The sequence below is a fragment of the Ambystoma mexicanum genome, chromosome 8 (genome assembly GCF_040938575.1).
Source record: "Ambystoma mexicanum isolate Mex_15411 chromosome 8, UKY_AmexF1_1, whole genome shotgun sequence".
Lineage (NCBI taxonomy): Eukaryota > Metazoa > Chordata > Amphibia > Caudata > Ambystomatidae > Ambystoma > Ambystoma mexicanum.
In genome coordinates this window covers 349,544,852-349,568,499 of record NC_090929.1, presented here as the reverse complement: position 1 = coordinate 349,568,499, position 23,648 = coordinate 349,544,852, and the positions used below count along the sequence as shown (strand labels likewise).

Genomic DNA, 23,648 nt, shown 5'->3' with positions numbered 1-23,648 from the left:
CCAAACAGGCAGTAGGCTCCAACAGGCGATACTGTGCGGCAAAGCGGGACTCACCGGGACTCCTTCGGTGCGCGCATCAGTATTCATGTCAGAAATCACAGCGGCTGACAATTTAATCGGCAGTATGTTTACATTACTGCTAAGGGTCTCAAGCACGGGCAGCACAACAGATGCGGTACCGGCCAATAAACAAGTCTCAGCATCAGCATTTGTATTATCAGAGATGGCATGTTTATTTTGTGTGTTTGGTAGACTTACTTGGGACGTAGCTTGTACCGTGATAGGGCAGCACTGCAAAGTCGCAGGTAGAGTCAAAGCGTCTTGCTGAGTTTTTAAAGGTTTGCATTTTTTTGGCTGTGCACGTGTCTTCAAAAGGGGTTGATGCACGGGGGTGGAGGGAGAGGAGGAGGCAGGGACAAGTGCCAGCTGCCCACCCTAGTCCAACTTTGGGCACTGGAGACTGTTTAGGTCCATTTTAATCCCTTTTCTCGCACAACAACATATCCTTTTACAAACATTGTGGTTATCGATTGCCTCTCATCCCTGTTTCATTACCCATAGTGCTGCCTCTGTCTTTCTTTCGTCACAATCATTTGTCTGGAATTGGAGAGGACAAGTTTATGAAAGGTGCCCTAAAATGATGATGATAATTTGTTTTTATTTCATTGTTATAGTTTACAAAGACCTTTTTCACAAAATAGAATATCTTATCACATAATCAGTACAATTAAACAATATACAAATCATTTATCCGTATCCATAAAATATAACATCCTGGGAGGATAGCTCAGCGGCAACGTGCTCCTCTTGGAAGCAAGACGACACGAAGCAACACAGGTTTGATCCCCGGGTCCACGCTTAGAAACATCTGGGTATTTAAGCGCGTTATAAATACACAACTAAGACAAAGAACTATGGAACTAATACAAAAAAACAATTATTCCTGTAACAACGCCTCAACACTCACAGACTTCTCTCAAAGCAATGACTTTCTATTAAAAAATATATGCAACTGAAAGAAAGGAAAATAACCAAAATGTGTTGCAAAATTGTGCTTCCTGGAACTTTGATTACTGTTCAAAGACAGATGACAAAGGCTAAAAAAAAGCACTTCAATCGCAGCATGCTTTGTTATTGTGCTTCTGCACTCCAGCAGAAGGAAAAAAGGCTGCAAAACGCCTTGGCCAGAAACCGCCCCAGTAAAAATGCTTGCGTGAACAAAAGAATGTTCAACTATACACCGTTCAAAACTTTTGGATTTGTCATTGCTTGTACTGAGAGCTCAAGTTTTTCTTCGAAAAAATAACTTTGGTGAATTTTGAGCCAAGTAGTCCAATTATGTTATAAGTAAGGTAATTATTGTGTCACAGGGTACGTTTGTGGCATTATTGAGTCACACGCTGTACATTTGCCATGGTTTAAATCTACACTGCCCGAGAATTGAGTCAGTGTACTATTATTTTTAGTTACGCTTCTTTTTGATACTGTTTTAGAGTACTTAACCTAAGTTTGCAAACACGAAACACCTCCAAGAAGCGCGCGAGATCCTTCAGCATCAATTCGGTTAATTTACATCCTAGATTTGGTTTAACACAAAGCTTCCCGCGAAACTGACGTTGGCGCGAGGAAGCGCCACAACGTCACATTTCACCCTGCTTTTCCATTGGTGTTGGCCAGGCAGCCGGCGTCCGCTTTGGATACCGGCTCCTCGTTGTCCACCAACTGGCACACAGGATGGGAAGCCGTCATCTCAGACGAACTGTTCTGATTGGTGAGACGGTGAACGCTTTGTGGCTTACCCCTTGTCAGCATTCGCTGACTGACTGAAGTGACGGCGAGCTAGCCAGCGGCGCGAGAAGGGAGTGTTAGAGCGCGTGCGTGAGCAGTGCCCGGGCGGCGCGTGGCACCAAAGAGACAGCGCGAGCGGTGTGAGCAGGACTCGTGCCGGCGTCTAAAGGAACTGAGGACACACCGGCCACCATGAGCGATTTCAAGTTGGGCATCGTGCGGCTGGGCCGTGTCGCCGGCAAGGTGAGAGAAAGGCCGAAGCGATCTACCGCATGTGGGAGGGGTCGACAGCGAAAGCTGAAGGGGAGGCCATCTAGACAGCTGGTGGGGACATGTGTTGGCTGTGCCCCCTCCCCCAGATGATGCGATACCAATTGTGGCACGGTAGAGACTGGCCTGTCACAGGGAAGGATGGTACGGGGTGGTTCGATGTAGACCCAGAAGGGTAGATACCGGCTTTAGGAGAAAACGGGGCGGAATTGTTGGTTCCCCGGGGTGTATTGTAGACGACAGAAAGGGTGAAGTGACGCCGACTAGGCAGCTCCGTGAGGAGGGAAAGCAGGTGCGCCAGTCCCGGTGGAGGCCCGCGGGGCAGCGCGCACCCGGGACCTACCTTTCGAGAGGCGGCGCCCGGGTGTGGCGGCATGGGAGACCGGCAACCTGTCAGACAGCCCGTGCAACATGACAGCCGCTTCCCAAGGGTGTGTCTGGAAGAGGCGTTCTCCTTCACTGTAGGGTAGGCAGCGGCTGACCAGGATACTTTGGGGGTGGTGCAAAGGAATGAGTGGACTAGACAGAGGCAAGGAGTTTGGGGGCGTGGTATCAAGAAGGGGCGTGCCATTATGACGGTGAACCTCATTGAGGTTGGCCAAAGATTGGGTTACTAGATAAGGGGAATTATGGGGTCACTGGTGGGGGACTTGAAGGGACGCTGTTCAGCTGGGGGTTTCAAGACTGGAGGTAGCAAGGCTGGGTTTAAATGGCATCAGCTTCTTGGAGTGAGAAAAGGAATGGAGTTTTGAGATGAAGGACGATCTGATCTCGGCTGGTGATGGGATGAATGTATAGGGTGATGCTGAGCCATTGGCAGACTTATTTTCCCCTCGTGATGGCCTGATGTAGGGGATTAAAACACAGGAGTCTGTCCTGTCTGTCAGTAGTGATGGGGATTGGCTGAACATGGAGGCTGTGGTGATAGCTTTTGGGGCCTCTTCGAGTGGGCGTAAACGGGGAGAGGATGAACCCTGGTGGTGCCAACTATGGATGGGCAAGGGGTCGATGTGGAGAATGCAGGCGTTTTGAGCATGTTTCAGTTTTTCACAGCAGGTGCATTTTGCTCATCACAGAGTGGAGCATCAGTGTTGTGTTTGTTAAAGCGCAGCGCTGGGCGTGTTGCGGGCGTAGTTCACATGTACTTGATTAAACGTGCATCTGTTTCACGATCGAAATAGTAAAATATTGGGCACATCTATTCAAGAGCATATTTTGGATAAGGAAAGCGGCCCTACAATTCATGTTTTGCAATTTCAAGCTGGTTGTCTTTAGGAGTGAACAAGAACATACTGTCATTTTTTGACACCATGCAATCGGGTTTTTATAAAGTTCTATTGCATTTATTCAGGCAAGAGGTCTGCAACCCGTATCTCCAGATGTTTTGGACTATTCATGATCCGTCACCCCCACCATTGGTTATGCTGGCTAATGCTTATGGGAGTTGTCCAAAACACATGGAAAGCCAAAGTACGCAAACCCCTGATTTAGATGTAACGTTATTGTGTTGTTTAATGCACTTAATTGTCAAGGTTTGACACATGTATGTGGACGCATGCGGAGTCTGCTCAGTACCGTTGAATAATTGCTAGCTTTCCTAATGGTTTGGTTTACATGTGGTTGGGGGAGGGAGGAATACGAGGGTAGTCGATTGAAATGCTTGTGAACTGTACCTATGCATAAGCAGTTGTACACTTTTTAGATTCTATTCAGCACCAAACCAGTTACCCTGCCATACAATCTCATCTTTCTGTAATAACTGGTATTCCTCCATGCATTCTGCAATGTATTAATACATTCCGATATCAATGCTGGTTAATGTTGCAGCTGCTTCTACATATTTTAATTGCAATTGGTCACCTTTGTCAAGAAATATTGGCGCTTTGTCAGAATACATCTAGCAAGAAGACTTCTCGGATTCAAATATGTCATTTTTTAAATAGCCCTTCGGATTCAGGTGGCACCCTGTTTAATAATAATAGTATACGACTGTTGGTGTACTGTCGTTTCTAACATAATTATATATATTTATTTCAGACAAAGTACACGTTGATCGATGAACAAGACATTCCTTTAGTTGAGTGCTACTCGTTTGAGGTGAGTATGTGAACAAACTAAATGAACCTTGACATAGTTTTTCAGCACATCATGCTATTCAAAGAGCTCATAAGCAGCTAGAACGTACTATGGTGGGGCAACATAAAGCACCCAAACAAACGTGCGAGCCTAGTAGTTGTCTACAGAGAGGAACAAATCAAGGTGTGGCTTTTCATTTAGTAAGTTCGGGGTCTTCTTTGAGTAGACTTGTCATGCTGGATGCACACTTTACCATACCAACTAGAGACGCTCATATTTGGTATCCAAGATTCATAGGAGGCAATTGTTTTGCAGCTCTCGTTCTGGCTCCAGTCTACAATGCAAGTTTGGCAATTGTTTCGCTTGTCACTTTCAAGGACAATTAATTCATTTGCATTTTTGCGTGGATGACTGGTTTCTTAAGGACTAGGAGAAACTGTTGGTACTGGTTTGCAACCCTCCCACCAGCTATCCAATATATATATATATGTTATCGGCTCCAGTTTTTGTAAAATATGGAATACACTGCAGAAATCAGCAAATGTATCACTCCACATTAGTTTTAATCTGGTAGCTTAAGTTCTTTATTTTGGGAGACTGGTAGATGCTGTGAGATCTGTGGGTGGCTCTCTTGCATGAAGCCCCGTTTGCTGCTGTTCCTTTCTTTTGGTTTGCTTAACGGGTTTTAGTTAGTTGATAAGCCTGAAGAATCAACCGAGTCGTCAAATCCAAAAATGTCCTTACTGATCAACCAGTGTACTGTTTAGTTTAACATGGCCTGTTTGAAACCAATAATGTATAACTCTTCCGTTTTACTATTTCATGCATTTTTATTTTGCAGGCCATTAAGATGACAATGTTCATCAAAACCTAATAGAACATATATATATATATATATATATATATATATATATATATATATATATATATATATATATATATATATATATATATATATTTTTTTTTTTTTTTTTTACCACTGATTATTTTTTAATAGTCTTATACAGTAAAAGACTCCTTACTGTTATAGCTATGGTTTGTGTGATGGCTAACTTTTATTTTTTTTAAAATGTTATAGCTGCCAACTATCTAGTACTCTTGTTTACCGGATTTGCTATTTGTTGCATGGCCCAGTCAACCTGAGCAGCACTTGAGTTGTTCCTCTGCTATATACAACCTCCCTGCTCCCCTATGTCAAAACTGTAACCCTTATTTCTCATCCCTACTCTTTCAGGCACGCATGGAAGTAGATGCAGATGGTAATGGTGCAAATATTTTTGCATATGCTTTTGACAAGAACAAAGGACGCGGTTCTGGTCGCCTGTTGCATGATTTGTTATGGTAGGTATAGGTTTGCAAACTCTCCTAGCATGAAAGATTTTTTGTTCTGTAGAGTGGAAGGTTAGCTCAGTGTTGTCCGTTTGCTGCTGAGCTGGGTCTCTGTAACCTGGAGGTTGTACGTCCAGATCCTGGCAGTATTGAATGCCCACCTTTCTTAAATAAATGGTTAACAAAACTAGTGCTGTTGAGTGGATTATAGTTGCATTTTCTTAAGAACAGGATATCCCTTCGAACAGAAATGACTTGCAAGGAAGGCAATATTAGAGGGAAACAATCCTGGAAGGTGGATTTATATTGTTGGATGGTATGATCTATGCCAGGTAAGGGGCAACATCCACCATGTAGGAGGACATAACTATGTTTTTAACATGGAGAGTTTGAGGCCAGTACTTACACGCTTAGCCAGTGCTGAAGGCAGGATAGAGGCAAGGTGAGTTGGGTGGCTAGTTTGGCAGGGAGCGGCTTGTGAGACTTCTTCCAATGCGAGCAGATGGCGTTCGAGCCTAATTTTGAAGAGTTCCCTGATGAGATGGCTTTGATGGCTAGACGGAGAGCCTTCCTGTGAAGTGAAACTAGTAGTTCAAAGGGGAGAGTTGGGGATCCGTTGCATTCAGAGAAGCAGTAGGGGTAAAACCATGGTTGGATTTAGACGAGTAGCTGGAATTTATAAGAGATTTTTTATGTCACAAGATTGCAGGAGTGAAAAAGAATGTCTAAATATTGGGAGCAAAGAGGTAATAATTGGATTAAATGAGTTGTGGAGTGAGGCAGTGATTAGAAGAAGAGTGGACCTAGTACTGATTCTTGACAGGTAGAAGGGGTGTCGGGAGGTGGTGATGGAGAAGGTTTGATGGGACACCCAGTCAAAGTACAATATTATTGCTGTCAAGAAGGGAACGAGTTTTAATGTGAGAGGGATGATCCAAGTCAAAGGCAGCAGCAGTCTAGAAGATTCACAATGGAGGAGAGGTGAGAGTGGGGCGGCATTGATAAGAATATTGGTGACATGGTGTCTTGATATTGGGCAAAATCTTCCTCGGGGCCAGCCCTTTGAGAGCAAAAATACCCAATTCAGCCCAAAATACAGGTTCTATTGTGCTGAGCAGTGATCTCATGCAAGTGACAAATGACACCCTCAAAGTGTTATTAGCATATTTATTCTAAGCAGTGAATTTCATATACATTTGGGATAATTCAAGTTACAGAATATTACAAAGCATAACACTTAGAGCAATGCAAAATATAGTGAAACATGGAACTTAGATAAACATAGAGAAACATAGAGAAATATAGAGAAACATAGAGAAACACAGTCTTACGTCCCTTTAATCAGCACTGGGGAGACCTTGGGCCCTCATAAGCTAGCTGTAAACAAGCCCCGCTCAGAGGACAATGCTGAAGGACACCGTATGAGCCAATGCCGGGCACCTGTTTCTGCACGAATCAAGTCCACAGGCGATCTCCCCCTGATCCATGTGTGCATGGATATTTTATAACTTCTTGCTGTCAGTCACCATGACGCACAGTTCCAGAACTTTCCCTGTGCAACTGGCTCATGGAAAAAACCCAGCTCTCTCTGAGATGCTCCCTGCTCGCTCCTACCCCCTCCCTTGTTCCCATCTGCGCTGGCTGAGGAATGTCTTATCAGTACCTTCCCAGAGAAAAGGAAGATTAGCTTGGGGCCAGGGCTAACGTTAGTGAGGCTGAATATTCTAAGGGAAGCAGGGATGTATTAACCCCATCTGCAAGCTCTAAAAGGCATGCACTCATAGCTTAGTGTTTATAGCGCTTAAGACTGGCTATCTAAGCGCTATATAGGTGCCATGATGTTCCAAACACTCCAAAAACCTATTAGCTACATAGCTGGGGGCCCTCCCTGCCTGTCATATTCCTTGTAGCTCACTACTGCATAATGGAAGTGCTACAACAGACTACTGTCAGCATTTTTAGCACATACTTTGAATACACTATTGGCTTTCAGCGGCTAATGCTGTCATCTAAAGCCCTGATTGGCAAGGTTGCAATTTCGTGTATCACTACATTCCACCCCTATTCAACGTGTGTGCGACAAAATGCTGACTAATACCTATCAATATAGTATTTAGTGCAGCGATAAAGACCTTGGGGCTTTGCAAGAGGTTTAAGCAAACTATCTTCTAGCGGTTAGTTAGCGTGGCATGCAAGGTAAAACACTACCTAAACAAAAATGTACACAAAGTGAACAGTGACATATACCCTTGCCAGAACCTGGCCTACACAAAAATACCTACGCCAAGTGAACATGGACATTTACTCTAGCCAAAACCTGGCCTACACAAAAATACCTAAATCAATTTTGTATAACTGATTGTCAGTTAAAAAGCAGCATGCAGTTAAAATGTCAAGGCAATCCAGTGTAGTCTAATCTACAATGCACTATTGCATTTATGTATGGTTACCAATTCTAAAACCTGGCAGCCTTTCACCCTAAGGGCCTACCCTCCCCCTGATCCCAGGGCATTCAAGCGTGACTATGGGCTGTGTGACTAGACACTTCCCCCAGGTAGGTGGAACCCAACCAGAAACCATCTAATTTCGTGAACAAGGTGAACCCATGGGCACCAGGTTGTCTAAATAAAAACAATTCTACTAATTTACATCAAAGCATGGCATGTGTTATTCATGCAATCAAAAGCAAGCAATTCAATCCATATGTATGCTGGTAACTGTAGCTCTGCGTGCCAGTGTGTGGAGGATGGTCGCCCCCACCCAGTAAAAAGCCAACACCTGCTGATTTAACAATGTTTGCCATACAATGCATTGTGTGTATTTAGCAGTCTTGTTGACCTGCCCTATGGCAGACAAAAATGTCTTCATGTCTAAAATTCTGTTATCTTCAATTGGCTGTCAATACTTGTAGCAGTGCTGGGCATATCAATGGGCCCCACTAGGCCAGAAGTTCTATAGCAGAGCTGGCATCAGAACCCATAGTGGCTAGCTTATAGTGCACAGTTTCTATGTCACAAGCATATAAAGCTCCTGCAATTAATGAATCTAGCTCCCTAGCTACACGCACTCTAGTGATGGGCCATAGAAATGGACTCCATTTGTAGCAGCTTGGTAGTACTAAGGAAACATTGCCTCATGATAAATCTATGTCTAAGTGTAGTACTGTAATAATGAAGGTGTGCATTACCAGTCTACAATTTACATGTTGTCTTACCACTGGAAAATCTAACAGGTTCACAGTGTCTACCTTCTGTGACTTGGAGAATACCCTTCTTCAAGTGGGATATCTACCATATACAATATTAACTTTAGCCACAAACACCATACTACTATCCGGCAGTGGCTGTTTCATCACACCATGGAAAAAATTCATTTAGTCAAGTTATAGTTCATTAAATCTTGGCGAGAACACTCGCTGCAGTTCTTGGTCAGAAAAACATCACATTAGACAAATTAAACAAATGGTATCCATTCAGTGACAAGAGATGCCTGACAATGTGCCAGGCCAGTACTCTAGCAATTCCATGTGGATACTCATTTGCAGCGCTTTTCCAAAGAATTATTCCAAATGTTTACAATCAAAAGGTGACTCTTTGCATTAGTGTGCTGGAGACAGCTGTCCCCACAAAAACATGAAACTGGTTGGTTTAACAAAAAACCGTGTCACACTCTGTGTCATAAAATCAAACATCAAGTCAGTCATGGTTTCATTTACCTGCCTTAAGCTGGCTGTAAAAGTATCCAGTGTTTCAAAGATTACCATTTCAAATTATAGCTCATACACTTGGCAGCATTACTTCAATTAAGAATCTTAACCTACGCACAGGTGACTTTGATGTGCGCACCCATCTTATCTCAAAATAAATTACGCTCCTGCTTGCATAATTCTGCTGCCCCAACAGTTCATAAATCATTCTCCTGCCTACGTGCAATGTAGAATATTTTTTTTTTTCAAAAAACAAAACATCTCTGGTTAAAGCCATTCAGTTGGAAGAGGAAAACCATTTGGTTTTTTCAGATTCATCTCAACAGTGCATTTAAAAACCATTTTTCAATGTGTTAGCATTCAATTGCTGTGTCACACAGCTGTATGTGGTGCCTGATGTTACAGTCCACAATTCATTGTCCATAGTCCTTTAAACAAGAAAGGGCAAAACATGTCATTTAAATGTGTAGCATCAAATACTTGATAATTAGCCAAGTCTGCATCGTGCCAATTCAGTAAAAGTTATTACTCTGTTGGACACTATTCGCAGGTTACAGCATTGAGTGCGGTGCAGGGCACGTTAAAGTTGAAATAGCATGTCGCAGTGGCTCGCTTTCTCTGAGAATGCGTCTGACCCTTCTTTGATCAGTGTCACCCACAAACTGCATATTATCTTCCTATATTATGAAATGTCTTGTCGTGCTTTGCCTAGGCAAAATACAAACAGAAATGTTAGGATGTCATCAAAACTTCAATATCAGCGTTATCCACCCCTTCCCATAATACCACCCCCATCTTCAAAAAGTCTCATCAGGTAACTACACACTTTGTCATTGCTACTGCAATTATTTATCACCTTTATGCATGTTTCTGGGGGCTTATTTACACTCAACCATACGGGGTGTAACTGCCTAATCACAAACTCATTTGTGCAATGCAATCATAGCTGGTCAATGGTACCTCAGACTGATCTGTGCTTTTACAAAGCCATATAGTAAGTACCCAGGTCGCACAATGCTTTTCTTTTTCACCAAAGCGATCACCAATGCCAGGCGCCAACTTGCTTCCAGTGTCCCATGATCTTGGTTTAGGTTGCCCTGCTGGCATCACTCCATTTTTCAAAGGTAAAGTCTTTCAGTATTTATCTTTCTTTTCTTAGCAGTGTCTTTTCAAGCCTCTGGTTTTTTCACTTGTCATCTTTTTTTCAAAGGGCGTTTGTTGTTTTTGAACCACTCCTTTGAGTGCGATAGTCTGAGTCAGTTTCTTTTGTTGCTTCAACAAATCATTCATTCTTGCACTAAGCCGTGTGGCTTCTGGATCATGGCTAATGTGCAGTGTTCATGTTGTACTTCAAAGCCCCGCTCTGCATGTTGTCTCTTGCAAAACGGCTAAGCACTTTTGTCAGTTTTGCTTCCATCTGGAATGCCATAATGTCTTTGTCAGTTACTCCATCCCCTGGCAATGTAGCTTGCAGTTTGCCAGATGTGTATTTTCTCTTCTCAAAGCGCCTAGAGGTTTCTTCTCCAGTGCACAGCGCTTTACTTCAGTTCACATCACATGGAGCATTGGAATGCAGCTTGCACAGCAATAGCGCTTTACTTCACTTCACATCACATCACATGGGAATGCGGTTTGCACAGTAATATCTGTTGGAATGGGCAGCTGTCTTTTCTTGGCCCATTCACAGATGCATAGGTAAATGTTCAGATGTGATGTGCCCGTCTGCCATCCTGCATGAAGCCTTTGCTCCGTACCACAGTTTACTAGGCAAATTCTTTACTTTTTGAACAGCTCTCTGTTTTTGCTCCCCCTTCCTCAGGAATGCAGGCATGTTTATCTTTCGTGTGCACCTGGCAGCGCCATTAGCACGCAGCTTATCTCTTTTGCCTATAACTCTTATACTGTGGCGGCTTCACTCGTTTCAGACAATTCATCCAGATTAACTCTTTCTTGTACTGTTTCTGCTTTTGTTTGCCTTCACGCACCTCGCCCAAGACAGCTTCAAGGCACAAGCTCTGCACACACAGCAAGACTCTTGTTTTCAAAAGCGGCACTTTTCTTGTCCTTTTCTACTCCATGTAATTTTGCAAAATGTCAAAGCGTCTTTTTTTTCTTGTAATGTGCGATCTTTCAAGAGAACTCACAACCCATTAAATCTTTGTGCTATCTTATCACACACAGATGTTTCATTCTGTTGTACCATTGCCAAACTATAACCACTCAGTTCAGTGCATTTAAAAAATAAAAATGCCATATTTAGTGCAGCTCCCTGCACGTTTTTTTTTCTGCAAGAACAACCCACACTCTATTGCTTGTGGGCTGTTTAATGTGTCAACAACATTTTTCCCCATGTATCAGTCAACAGGTCACTATTTTCAAAGCATACATCACTTTTAAGGCAACAGCACAAATCCATGGCATAGCATGGGGACAGTCAAAAATACTCCAGGGGCAATTTAGAAAAATATAAATTGTTTTTCCCCCCAACCATTGCAAGCTGGTTCTGCAATTTCAAATCAGTACACAAAAATCGAAAATCCAAATAACATTCACTCACTTTCCTTTTAAGTGAGTCTCTCACCCAATAAAAGCATGGCACAGCCTAAAATGCAATATAACCATTTTAGTGTGTTTCCTTTAAACAGAATTTGCCACCATTAGCACATGGAATTTTACAGTTGCCAAAAGAAAGAAAAAAAACTCTTTAGGCTCTCAGCACAGATGTTACTCATTCTCCTAAGCATGGCTCATTCCCCTTCCTCATTATTCAGGAATGCCAACCCTTCAAAAGCATATATCAAAAAAGACGAACCTTCGCCTCCGAACATTACAGCCCCCACTCGCTAGCACACTGGGGCTGAGTCAATGGTTAAATCACTATTCACAATTTGCATGTCAAATCCCTGCAATTATTTTTTTTTTCCTGCCCTCATGACAGAATAGAGATGAGAACTCCGTCTCATTATGCATTCCAAATTACAACTTTAAACTTGGGAAACCACATGATAAAATTCTTTTTCTAATTGAGCATACATCTTTCTTAACCATTCATCGGAGTGCTTTAAACAAAGCCATTTCCCGCTTGTTTATTGCCTTGTACTCCCTGGCACCAATCCCATGAAGGGAGTCTTAACCACACAAGCTATCGGCCACGGCAAGCCGACACAACATTGCTGCCTTTTGAAGTCTCAGAGCTGCAGTGAGACCATCAAGGAAATGCGACAGCCTGCTCCCCACTCTACACTGTGTTCTCTCACACCATTTGTCATGTCAGCATGGCACTGCTCTTCACAATCCCACCGCTGCCACCAAATGTCTTGATATTGGGCAAAATCTTCCTCGGGGCCAGCCCTTTGAGAGCAAAAATACCCAATTCAGCCCAAAATACAGGTTCTATTGTGCTGAGCAGTGATCTCATGCAAGTGACAAATGACACCCTCAAAGTGTTATTAGCATATTTATTCTAAGCAGTGAATTTCATATACATTTGGGATAATTCAAGTTACAGAATATTACAAAGCATAACACTTAGAGCAATGCAAAATATAGTGAAACATGGAACTTAGATAAACATAGAGAAACATAGAGAAATATAGAGAAACATAGAGAAACACAGTCTTACGTCCCTTTAATCAGCACTGGGGAGACCTTGGGCCCTCATAAGCTAGCTGTAAACAAGCCCCGCTCAGAGGACAATGCTGAAGGACACCGTATGAGCCAATGCCGGGCACCTGTTTCTGCACGAATCAAGTCCACAGGCGATCTCCCCCTGATCCATGTGTGCATGGATATTTTATAACTTCTTGCTGTCAGTCACCATGACGCACAGTTCCAGAACTTTCCCTGTGCAACTGGCTCATGGAAAAAACCCAGCTCTCTCTGAGATGCTCCCTGCTCGCTCCTACCCCCTCCCTTGTTCCCATCTGCGCTGGCTGAGGAATGTCTTATCAGTACCTTCCCAGAGAAAAGGAAGATTAGCTTGGGGCCAGGGCTAACGTTAGTGAGGCTGAATATTCTAAGGGAAGCAGGGATGTATTAACCCCATCTGCAAGCTCTAAAAGGCATGCACTCATAGCTTAGTGTTTATAGCGCTTAAGACTGGCTATCTAAGCGCTATATAGGTGCCATGATGTTCCAAACACTCCAAAAACCTATTAGCTACATAGCTGGGGGCCCTCCCTGCCTGTCATATTCCTTGTAGCTCACTACTGCATAATGGAAGTGCTACAACAGACTACTGTCAGCATTTTTAGCACATACTTTGAATACACTATTGGCTTTCAGCGGCTAATGCTGTCATCTAAAGCCCTGATTGGCAAGGTTGCAATTTCGTGTATCACTACACATGGCTAAGCACATTCTCGGTGGAGTGTCAGGATTGAAATGAGTGAGTGTCCCTCAAGATAGTTGATTGTGGTTGGAGACCCCGTGGAGGATTTTGGAGTGGTAGGGAAGGAGAGGCTGGGCTGTAGAAAGAAGGGCTGTCTGGGTAAGCATTAGTTTCTTTAGGAGGCTGGGAAGATAACCAGTTGAAATATGGTGGAGGTAACTGGTGCAAGTTCCTTAACAATTTTTGGTATAACAGTCATTTGAAGCGCAAGCTGGGTTGGCAGAATGAAGAATGGATGGAGGCTTCAATCAGGGTCTGGCTGAATGCTCAGGGCAAACTCTCAGCTGCCTTTGAAATCACAGAAGGATTAAAACACGGCTGTACCTTGGCCCCACTCTTGTTTTATCCTGTTCACTTCTGACATCAGCAGAATTTTTGAAAACCTTCATAGTTTCTCGCCTCGTTTATCTGCATTACATTTTTAGGCTATTTTATGCTGACAATTTGGTACTCTTGGACTACACACATCAGCCTCCAGCGGAAACTGGACGCTTGTCAGCATATGCTAGTCTGAATAAATTAACCATTAATCTGAAGAAATCTAAGATTCTGGTTCTTCAACCAGGTTTGAGACAAAAATATAAGACTTTCTGCTCGTGCTTGAACATGGAGGCTTTGGAGAAAGTATCGATTTTATATTTATTTGGTCACCAGATTGAAGGCACTGCAGAACAACGCCAAACTGCAGTCATCTGACCTCTAAGGTAAAAATGCTGTTGGCTCAGGCTGCTGCAGTTTGTTTTCCTCATTAACCCCTTTGCTGGAATATTACAAACTGAAAGTCGTCCCCTCTCTGATGGTATGGTGGGGAAAATCAGAGGGCTTCCGGTAGCGATGTGATTGAGGGCCTCTTTTGGAGGAAAGTCTTGATGCTTCCAAATGGTGTTCCCTCTGGGTTGATCCGCTACGAATTAGGACTGCCTTCTATCAAGTTCAATATATTGACAAACCTTGCAGTGTTGAAAAATGTCTTGTGTGCTGAGCAGGGCTCAATCTGGTAGGAATTGAGGTTGCTCATAGACTCTAAAACTTGGCCTGCTTCAATAAATGTGAACAGGAATGTTTACAAATTTTGGAGGAGAGTGGCATCTCGATGGACGTGTTCCTGTATTCCCCCCTTGAAAACTAAGACAAAACTAAAAGAAAGAGATTGGGTTTTGACAATTGAAAAAGTAAGATCATACAAGCAATTTAAGACCTGCTCATTGATGTAAGGCCTGTGTGGATGTCACTGACCTACATAAGTAAATCACCCAGCCTGTCGTAGCATAGATCGGCTATGAGGCTTAGACTTAATCTATTAGCAACTAAAACAAATGGAGGGTGCTAAAGTTGGGAGCCCAGGACATGTTGCTGTTTGGAGCAGGGTTAAGTTGAGTCCCTGCAGCATCTGTTGCTGCACTGTGGGGCTCTAAATGATCACTTGGTGGAAAAATGTGTCGAGGGGGTGGCCGTGGTCTGGCAACGTGTTATGAGCTCTCGCAGTACTAATCATTGGCTGATGGCAGCAATCCCTTTCTTTAAAGCAACATTGATTTTGACGTAATTCTAAATTGGTTGTGATTTTTTTTATTGTTAAAGAGACATCTATTTATGAGTTTGGGTAAGTGTAAGTGATTGTTTGCTTAAATGTTTGTATATGTTAAGTTTATTTTTACTTTAATTGTAATTAAATGTCGTGATATTTTTAGAAAGTTTTGAAGGTTATTTTATAGCCATATAACCATTTAATAAAAAATAGATGCTTCAAAAGCTGTTATTTTTTGGTAACATTGGGAAACCGCTAAACTGCCTTATCATGGGCTTTATAGAAAATCTTGTTTAGATCATACAACAAACGGTTCTTAGTTGTATTGCCACATCCTGCGTGTTTGAACTTTTCGTTAACTGTAGAATCCCCAGAACGTGGTGTATACACATACTTTATCAGCAATGTTGGGTTAACAAGCTGTACCGCTAGAGGTGTAAATCTGTGACTGTAATTTATTTGCTCCTGGTTGGTATAGTGTAGGCCATACATAAAACATAGTTTTGTTTTTATGGTCCCACCTGAGTGATCAAGAGTACAAGAATCTGTAAGAAGTACTTAACCCAGTTTGCCCCCTGACTGTGCAGTTCTCAGATTTGCCTGTGTCGGGGTGGTGTCATTCTCTCCCTGTCCTGGGATAACAGATTTGTAAGAACTAGTGCATTTTTGTTGGCGCACAAAAGCCACACCTTCCATGTGTGTGCATTAATAGCACGTACTACAAAACTGAGGGAGCGATTTCACAATGCGCAGTTTTGCAACCAACTGCTTTGGGTTACTACATTCAGTAAGATGAAAATTGCCGGGTAACAGAAGACCGAGAACTGTGCCTATGTTTTTCCAGTTGTTTAAATTTGTAGTACATTGTTTTATTTTTTTTAATGCATTTTTATGAAGCTCTAGTATGTGGATTGTGTAAAATACATTTTATTTCTTGTGTTCAGGGAAAGGCATAGAGGCGGGATTGCACCAGGATTCCAAGTAATTCACCTAAATGGAGTGACCGTGGACAACAGGCTGGACAATCTGCAGTTAGTTCTTTGGGGATGGAGCCCAAAAATTGAGGAAACCTCAAGCAAACAAAGGTATGAAATGTTGCAGCGACCCAAGTAAAAAAAGGGATATGAATAACCCTGAATTACTGGCCTGTCTTTAAAGTGGTTGATCTTACTCCTTCAATCCCCCACTGATGCAGTGCACCGAGGCTGCTTGTACAATCTGTCTGCAGATTGTTTCATAACTGCACTATATATAAATGCAAGTTAAAGTGTACCTCAATTACTAGTAACTGATGGGGGAGTAACAATTGAATGTTTAGTTTCCAACTTTGTGGCGATTTAATTTTCCAGTGATTTTAAGCCCACGTGAGCTTTTGAAATGCGGATTCATTGTTGGTTGCCAGTGAGAAAGGAAAGGGAGAATAAATAGTCCTGTTAGCTCACTTGTTTTGAAAACAATACTTTACCCGATTTGTCAGTTGATTGAGCACCTGTTAATCTCCACATGTTTTTATGCTAAGGGGTTTTCAGCTGTCTGTCAGAAAGCTACAGGTACAGTCTTGTTTGACGGTTGACATTTTCTCAAGCCTTTCAGTGGAATCTATAATAACCTCGGCGTTCCGAGTGCATTGTTTCTTTTTAGTATTTAACTCGACCTCCCCGACAAACCCACAACAGTGGCTTCAAGTGCTTCAGATAAGTTCTCTTAAAACCATTGCGTTTTGTAGTATGTGCTACAAATTTAAAAGGACAAGTAGTACCAAGGGTTCCAGAAAATATTCAGATCATATTCAATAGATCCTACAAATCTGGTGTTGGTCTCCGTTTCTCACCATAGCAAATACTATCTTAGTTTTTCAATCCTACGAATGGGACAGCCTCACTCAGATATGTGCTGGTGCTCTAGCATATAAACCTGAGCTTCCACTAAGAAATCTGATGTCTCTCCTCTCTGAGTCCACCCCCATGTCTATCCTGTCCAGCCACTACGAGGACAGTCCCCATTGCTCCACCTGCAAACAAAGCTATTTAACGAAAAAATTATTGCTTTGAATAAAAAACAGTTGAGGGGATCAGTTTTGGCTCCTAAGGGTGAAAGACTAAGAATTCCTACTGCCGTAATTACCTTTTCACCTCTGCTTATGACCCAGCTGCTGGGGGAAGCAATGCAGTTTTTGTAAGTCACACTGGCCGGTAAAGGTTTTCAGGCCCAACATGGCCATTTTGAGCACTGGCCCTAGAGTTTGCATCTAGGGCATAATCCTGGCAGAAGCACGGGAGTTGATGCATGGGGCCTCTTTCGGATATCTTCAGTCAGAACATGAATCTAACTGCTACTAGGACAGACGTATACACCAATAGAGATGCATAACGGAGCGCTTTTCAGAGGTAATGGATGTACACCGAGGGGTAGGGTACAGCTGTACCGGGTGGCAGGGAAAAGAGGAGCGGGTGTCTAGCGATTGGGGGTGATGTGATGGCCTAGGTGTTGAGGAGGAGAGACTCTTGGAAGAGGTGGTTTTTGAGTTCTTTGCTGAATTGTAGGAGCGACTGGAAGGAGGTTCCATAGTTTTGCGGCGTAGGCAGAGAAGGCTAGTTTTCTGCGCCTTTTCCTTTTTACAGCAGCAGATTTCAAGTCTGCACGTGTCCTGGCTTCTGGCGGTGTGCTTTTTGACAATGATGCTGAGTTTCTCCACAAGGTAGCTGGGTAATTTGAGGGCGACTGTCTGATGCAGCAAGATTTGAAGGTGATTTGTGCGTGCAGTGGGAGCTAGTGAAGGTCGATGAAGGCCAGGGTGATGATGTTGTATTTGTGTAGACATTTGATGAGGCATGTAGTACACGCCTCGGGGGCAAAAGGGAGGACAATGGGAGGCCTTCGAGGAGTGTGTTGCCCCCATCCAGGTGGGATAGGACCAGTGCTTGAACAGTGGATCTAAAGCTGTCTGTAGGGAGGAAGAGCTTGACTGTTTTGCAGGAAGGAGAGCTGATAACAAAGCTGTTTTCTTAGCTATGTGTGTCCTGAAGGAGAGCTGTTTGTCGATGTGGAACCCGAGAGACTTGGCGCAGGAGGTGTCCTCAGAGTTCATGTTTGATAGCCAGACCTGTATGTCTGGGTGTTCGGTGTTGGTGAGGAGTAGGAATTCGGTTTTAGAGGGGGTTTAGCTTCAAATAGGCACTGGACATCCAAGACTGGATTAGCAAGAGGCAGAGTGTGAGCCTGTTGATGTCCTTTATGGAGACCCACCCCACTTCTCCCCCCCTTTCTTCCTCCCCCCCCTCTTTCTTCCTTCCTCCCCCCCCCCCCCCCCCCCCTTTCCTCCTCCTCCCCTCTAGCACCCGATTCTGCCGAACACTTCAGGCTCCTGCAGCAGTTATGTGCAAGTCCACGTTGTCTAACTTCAAAATAGTGATGTGAGCTTTTCAGTCATTGGTTGCTGCTGTTGAAGGACCAATAAAGCTATATAGCATGCGAGGGAGAAAATCTAACCCAGGGAGATGAGCTCAGGTATCCTGATGAAACAAAATTAGGAGTCAGGAATAATAAATTTGAGGCCAGGATTCGTGAATAATGGCAGAACCACTTCAGTGAGCCCCCTGCCAAGTTTTAAAGACCAGGCTTGTATGTAGGAAGAGGCAGGCCTAGAACCAAGCACTGGTGAATGCCAGAAGGATCCTTTTGTGGGGCAAAAGCCACAAGCTTGCTGACTGGGATAGCCAAAAGAATGGCTTACTCCAGAACCAGGGACAGAGGAGGCCTATAGCTTGCTGAGTGCTATATCCCAGACACTGGTAGAGCATGGCCCCAAACCCATTGTGTCCCCATCCCACTTCTATAGACTAGGAAGGGACCAGAGACCCGAAGAGCTGAGAAGATTGTGTCCCAGTAAGGTGAACTCTGTCGGGCAGTGTTTTTATAAAATGGCAAGTGAAGACACTATTAAATGGTGAAGAAATATTTCCTGGTAGGAGAGTCCCTCCCTAAGCAAGGGGTAGTAAAATAGTGGTAGGGGAGGTGAAAGTAACATTTTGTGATGTTGCTTAAGGAGGGTGACCCAAGCTATATTTGACCCATGCACTTGCCTCTAAAGCAGATGAAGAGGGTGTACTTAGTAGTTGAAGTGCTTTATCTGGGTGATCTGTGTCTTCGATTAGACGACGAGAGGAAGGTCAGGATGCCCATAGTTTGGATAACTCAAGATGGTTTAGAGCCTAACTTGACAATTGAGTAAAATGGCCCCTTTTATGTTGGCCTAGTGACTCTCTTATGCACTATATCAGTTAGTACTCTGTATGGTTTAACACTCCTTATTCTGTACAGAAGCAGCAGTGGGTCTGTGTTCTGTTGACACCTTGGTCACCGTTAACAGCCAGAAGATTACTCTGCTTAGCATGTATAAGCACCGTTCTGTTAATTCAGGCTTGAAAGTAGTATTCAAGGGCCCTCAGTGACAATTGGTATCTCCCCCTTGCAGAGGTGTTGTGTACACTTTAGCGGTAGCCATCGTCCAAACGGATCGTATTTGTATGTATTAAAATGTGTGTGTGTGTGTAGTGCCAAACTTGCTTGCAGTAATAATTCGTTGGGTAAGGTGGCAGGGTAGGAGGCATGGTGGTATTGCTTGGATTTCCACCTAGCATTTTTAGTCGTGAATCTGGAGAGGGTGTAAATCTTCAACGTTGTTGGGGTCTGCCAAGACTGAATTGGTAAGCCTGTTTCAGACAGGTGTAGTCTGGCAATGATGAGGCTTGCTAGATCAGGCTTCCAAATTTGCTCTAGCCACTGTTAAGTGATTGATTCTTGTCAAGTAAGAGATTGTGTCCTCTACATTAGGAGAAGCGAAGGGAAGGGACAGGGACTTTTTATGCCCGCTTTAGTAACTTGCAACGATTACCCCAGTTAGATCCTGTGAACAGACCTCAATAGACGGTAACTTAACTCTTGACTTCAGTTTTGTGGGCAGTTCGATGAAAACTGTCGGGTTTGTAGTAATGTTAGATTTAGAAGGCATAGACACAAAGTTCCATAACACAGTAGAATTCTATGTGCAGCGCCTCATTGCCTCCTCTGCTGGAGGTAATGTTTGGAACCGGGGGACTATTATTCACTTATGGTGGTCTTTGGAAGAAAGTCTCTCACATGTCCAGGCCATTGTGGGTGTATAGTTAGTTACCTATGGATCCTTTGGTCATCTTTTAAAGGGCCTACATTCCTCCCTGATTGGCAGCGATATAACAATCGCCAAATGCTAGAATACTAGAAGTTGAGAACAGGCGAGCCTGCTCTCCACTTCTAGTGGTAAACGGTTTGAGATATTGGGGCAGCGGAAACGGTATCTGCCATCAAACAGCTGCTTGCTGTTACATCCAGAAGTGGGCCCCCTTTAACTATTATGTGGCAACTTCCCTCAATAGGTGGTTAAGCCGTCTCTCCTGGAATCCTTTCATATAATTTAACAATGCCTTAAGACTTCACACTCCTAGTAAACCCTGCACATCAACCAATAAAGCTTCAGTCGCTCAGATAAATTAACCTTTAGGACTCCTGTGCCTTCTAACTAGAGGGGAAGTTTGCTGGGCTCCCCTTAATCTAGTGGGAGATGTATATTTTTTTCCCTTCTTTTTGCAGAGGGCAAGTCGAACAATGGATTTACCTCCTTGTACAGGCTGTATTCAGAGCGCGAGCGTGTGCGTGTGTGTGTGTGAGTGACACATCTTATTCTTCTACACAGAAGTCGGGCCATGGAGCTAAATATTTTGTACTAGTACTTTGGGGGCCCCATCAGGGTGATACTTGCTGTGGTACTGTTTTATGGTAGGGTGTGAACATGTTGCTTGCAATAAATCTCAGAAAATTTGCGGAGTCTGAAAAGCAGTGTGCACAATCAATGAACACACTAGTACATAAACCATATGGCTATCCACTGAGACAGTGCGTAACTGTTAACAAACAAGCGATTGGAAGCTAAAACATATCCTTGAGCACATCCACCTATGAGGCTATTTGTGCAAATAAGAATAGAACGAAATCTACAAGGAAAAAATAAAGTAAGCATAACATGTGGAGTATGTACTTGCGATGTGTCCAGCACGTATCTTAAGATGTTTGGAAGGTGCTATTGTCCCTGCACTAATCACCATTTAGTGCTTCACTTACTGCTGTAGCTGGAGTGCAGTTGGGGTCCATGCATCTATAAGCACCATTTTAGAGCGGAAACATGGACGATTTAAGCCTCTGCTAGGTGACAAGACCATACCATTTAACTGGTTTTCCCCATGGAAATATGTGCTTCGGGTAGTGTGAGCAGAGAAAAACACGAAGCCCTAAATGGCGAAGTTAACCAAATGTGCTGCTACCAAAACTAGGAGCTCTACAAAAGTTATGATTGTTTCGGTATTTCTTACCGCACATGTAACTCGGATAATCGGTTGTTTTTTTTGGTTTTTTTTTTTGTTGCTGTTAAGCAGCATACTAAACTTGTTTTTATAAAGAAAAATGTTGTTCACTTGTTGATGTATCCGGTTGTGATATCAAGGTGGAGTGCTCATCTGTCGGGTTAATTCTCTGTACATCCCCAGTTTGATTACATTTTTAACCTGCACTTTTGGATTGAAGAACTTGCTTATTGGTAGCACTTTTGCAAACATGTGTTAGACATGAAGTCTGTTTTGTTTGCGAATGATAGCTATTTGTTTTATAAAGAAAAGTGAACCATATAAAATGATTGAACAAAAGGCGATTTTATTCATGTATTTGAGCTGTGTTGCACTGATTTCTACTATTTAATTGTTTACTTTAGGGAACAAAGCCTGTACTGGTTGGCAATTCAGCAACTTCCCACTGATCCCATTGAAGAACAATTTCCAGTCCTCAACGTTACTCGTTATTATAATGCAAATGGAGATGTGGTAGAAGAGGAGGAGAATTCATGCACCTACTATGAATGTCATTATCCTCCATGCACAATGATAGAAAAACAGGTGAGTTAAATGGGCAGGATGGGGGGAGAGGGGAGGTGATGTTTTCTAATCTCCGTTGAAAGCATAGTTTCTTTTTATATCACCTTAGATTTATTTGTGTGCAAATGTGATTCACTCGAGAAGGGGGGGGGGGATGTGAATAGAAGGACGTAAAGGGGGAAAAGGCGTTTGTGGTTCATAAGACCTCTTCTCTTTTTTTGCCTTTAGTTACGAGAATTTAATATATGTGGTCGATGCCAGGTGGCACGGTACTGTGGCTCACAATGTCAACAGAAGGACTGGCCTGCTCACAAAAAGCACTGTCGGGAGAAGAAACGCACTTTACAGCAAGAACAGGAGCCAGAGCGATGACTTGTATCGAGAAGCAACCTTTCCACAGCAGCGTGATTCTTTCTCCCAGAGGTGTCATGCGATTGGTTTTGCACAGTATTGACTGGTTATTTAAGCCTGAGGCACTGAGAGAAAAAAGAAAAACCCTGTGACGCTTGAGAGAAATGGCAGCGGTATGGACTAAACCGACTCAGACTGTGACTGCGTTTTAGGGATGGGTTTTCCGTTCCAGTATTGCATTTTCAAGCAAGAGACTACTGTGAAGGCTCCAGGCAGGAAGCTTCAGATTATTTATATGTTAATATGTTTGTAAATTTATGTACAGTTTTTTTATGTTAGGAATTGCAAATAGAAGACTCATTTAAGTGAACTGTACAGAAGGAATACGGTCGACTTATGAGTAAAAAAGAATCCGTATTGAATGCTTTTTAATTTTTTTCCCTCCATGTTTGACTATTCATGTGACTTTGTAAGATGAATGAACACATGTTCTTGATTATTACGGATGGAATCGGTTTTCAAGTGTGCACGTAAGGAGTTTAGTTTTGCCTGGAGTTTTACTTATTCGTGGCCTGCAAATAGTTTACAATTGATAGAACTATTTTTTTTGATTTCCCCCTTATCGGTAATACCGCTAACACGGGTCTCCGTTTTCAGATCCATTGCCTGGTTGAAGGCCAACATCCTATGGCGTTGTACTTTGCCCTTAAGTTAATTTGGGTTAAGCTAGTGATGCCATGTGTTGATTCAGAAGAGGTAGGCCAGAGAATCGTTCAGCAGCCGGTTGTTTGGTCTTGCTTGCATGGTAAATTCACTTCAGTAACGATTCCTATTGATTGATGCTCTTGGCAAGAAATTATGTAATTTATCTGCAACTCATTGCGCTTTAGTGGCAAATACTCAACAAACTGCTGTTGATTGCACTTGGAGTATTCTGGAATTATTTATTGGCTTCACCAAGAGAGGTGCTAGCCAATCGCGGATACATGCTAATAAACCCAGCATTCCTAACCAAGTCGGCTAATGGCCCCTCTTGTGCTGGTTGGAATCGTCTTTTCACTGCTCTGCCCACAGCCTCCACAAAATGCCACTTACCTGCTTTTGGCCTGTCTCTCACTGCTATCTGTCTCCTGCCATCTATGAAAAAGAAAAGGGATTCACACGTGAGCTCCAGGTATCAAGAATGCCACCCATTATCCATTAATGGTTTAAACTTTGAATTCTGGACATGGAGTTCTGTTTTTTCCATTA

General features: G+C 43.1%; 1 protein-coding gene across 3 annotated transcripts; it reads left to right on the top strand.

The window, feature by feature from the left end:
- Window positions 1-1,592: 1,592 nt before the first annotated feature.
- ZMYND19 (zinc finger MYND-type containing 19) lies at window positions 1,593-22,819 on the top strand. 3 transcript variants are annotated; one of them, XM_069609802.1, is made up of 6 exons: window positions 1,593-2,031; window positions 4,096-4,155; window positions 5,369-5,475; window positions 16,032-16,172; window positions 21,887-22,067; window positions 22,275-22,819. In XM_069609802.1, the coding sequence occupies exons 1-6, from the start codon at window positions 1,981-1,983 to the stop codon at window positions 22,416-22,418; spliced, it is 684 nt and encodes a 227-aa protein (XP_069465903.1). In that variant the 5' UTR covers window positions 1,593-1,980; the 3' UTR covers window positions 22,419-22,819. The 3 variants fall into 3 exon arrangements, with proteins under 3 accessions (XP_069465903.1, XP_069465904.1, XP_069465902.1); XM_069609803.1 differs by lacking the exon at window positions 1,593-2,031 and adding an exon at window positions 2,358-2,524; XM_069609801.1 differs by lacking the exon at window positions 1,593-2,031 and adding an exon at window positions 3,481-3,528 and having other exon boundaries at window positions 22,275-22,541.
- The last annotated feature ends 829 nt before the right edge of the window (window positions 22,820-23,648 follow it).

Excerpts from the sequence above, each read along its gene's own strand:
- ZMYND19 (XM_069609802.1), top strand. The coding sequence starts at position 1,981 with ATGAGCGATTTCAAGTTGGGCATCGTGCGGCTGGGCCGTGTCGCCGGC. Across the intron at positions 4,156-5,368 it reads TTGAGTGCTACTCGTTTGAG|GCACGCATGGAAGTAGATGC; the intron begins GTGAGTATGTGA and ends CTACTCTTTCAG. Across the intron at positions 22,068-22,274 it reads GCACAATGATAGAAAAACAG|TTACGAGAATTTAATATATG; the intron begins GTGAGTTAAATG and ends TTTTGCCTTTAG.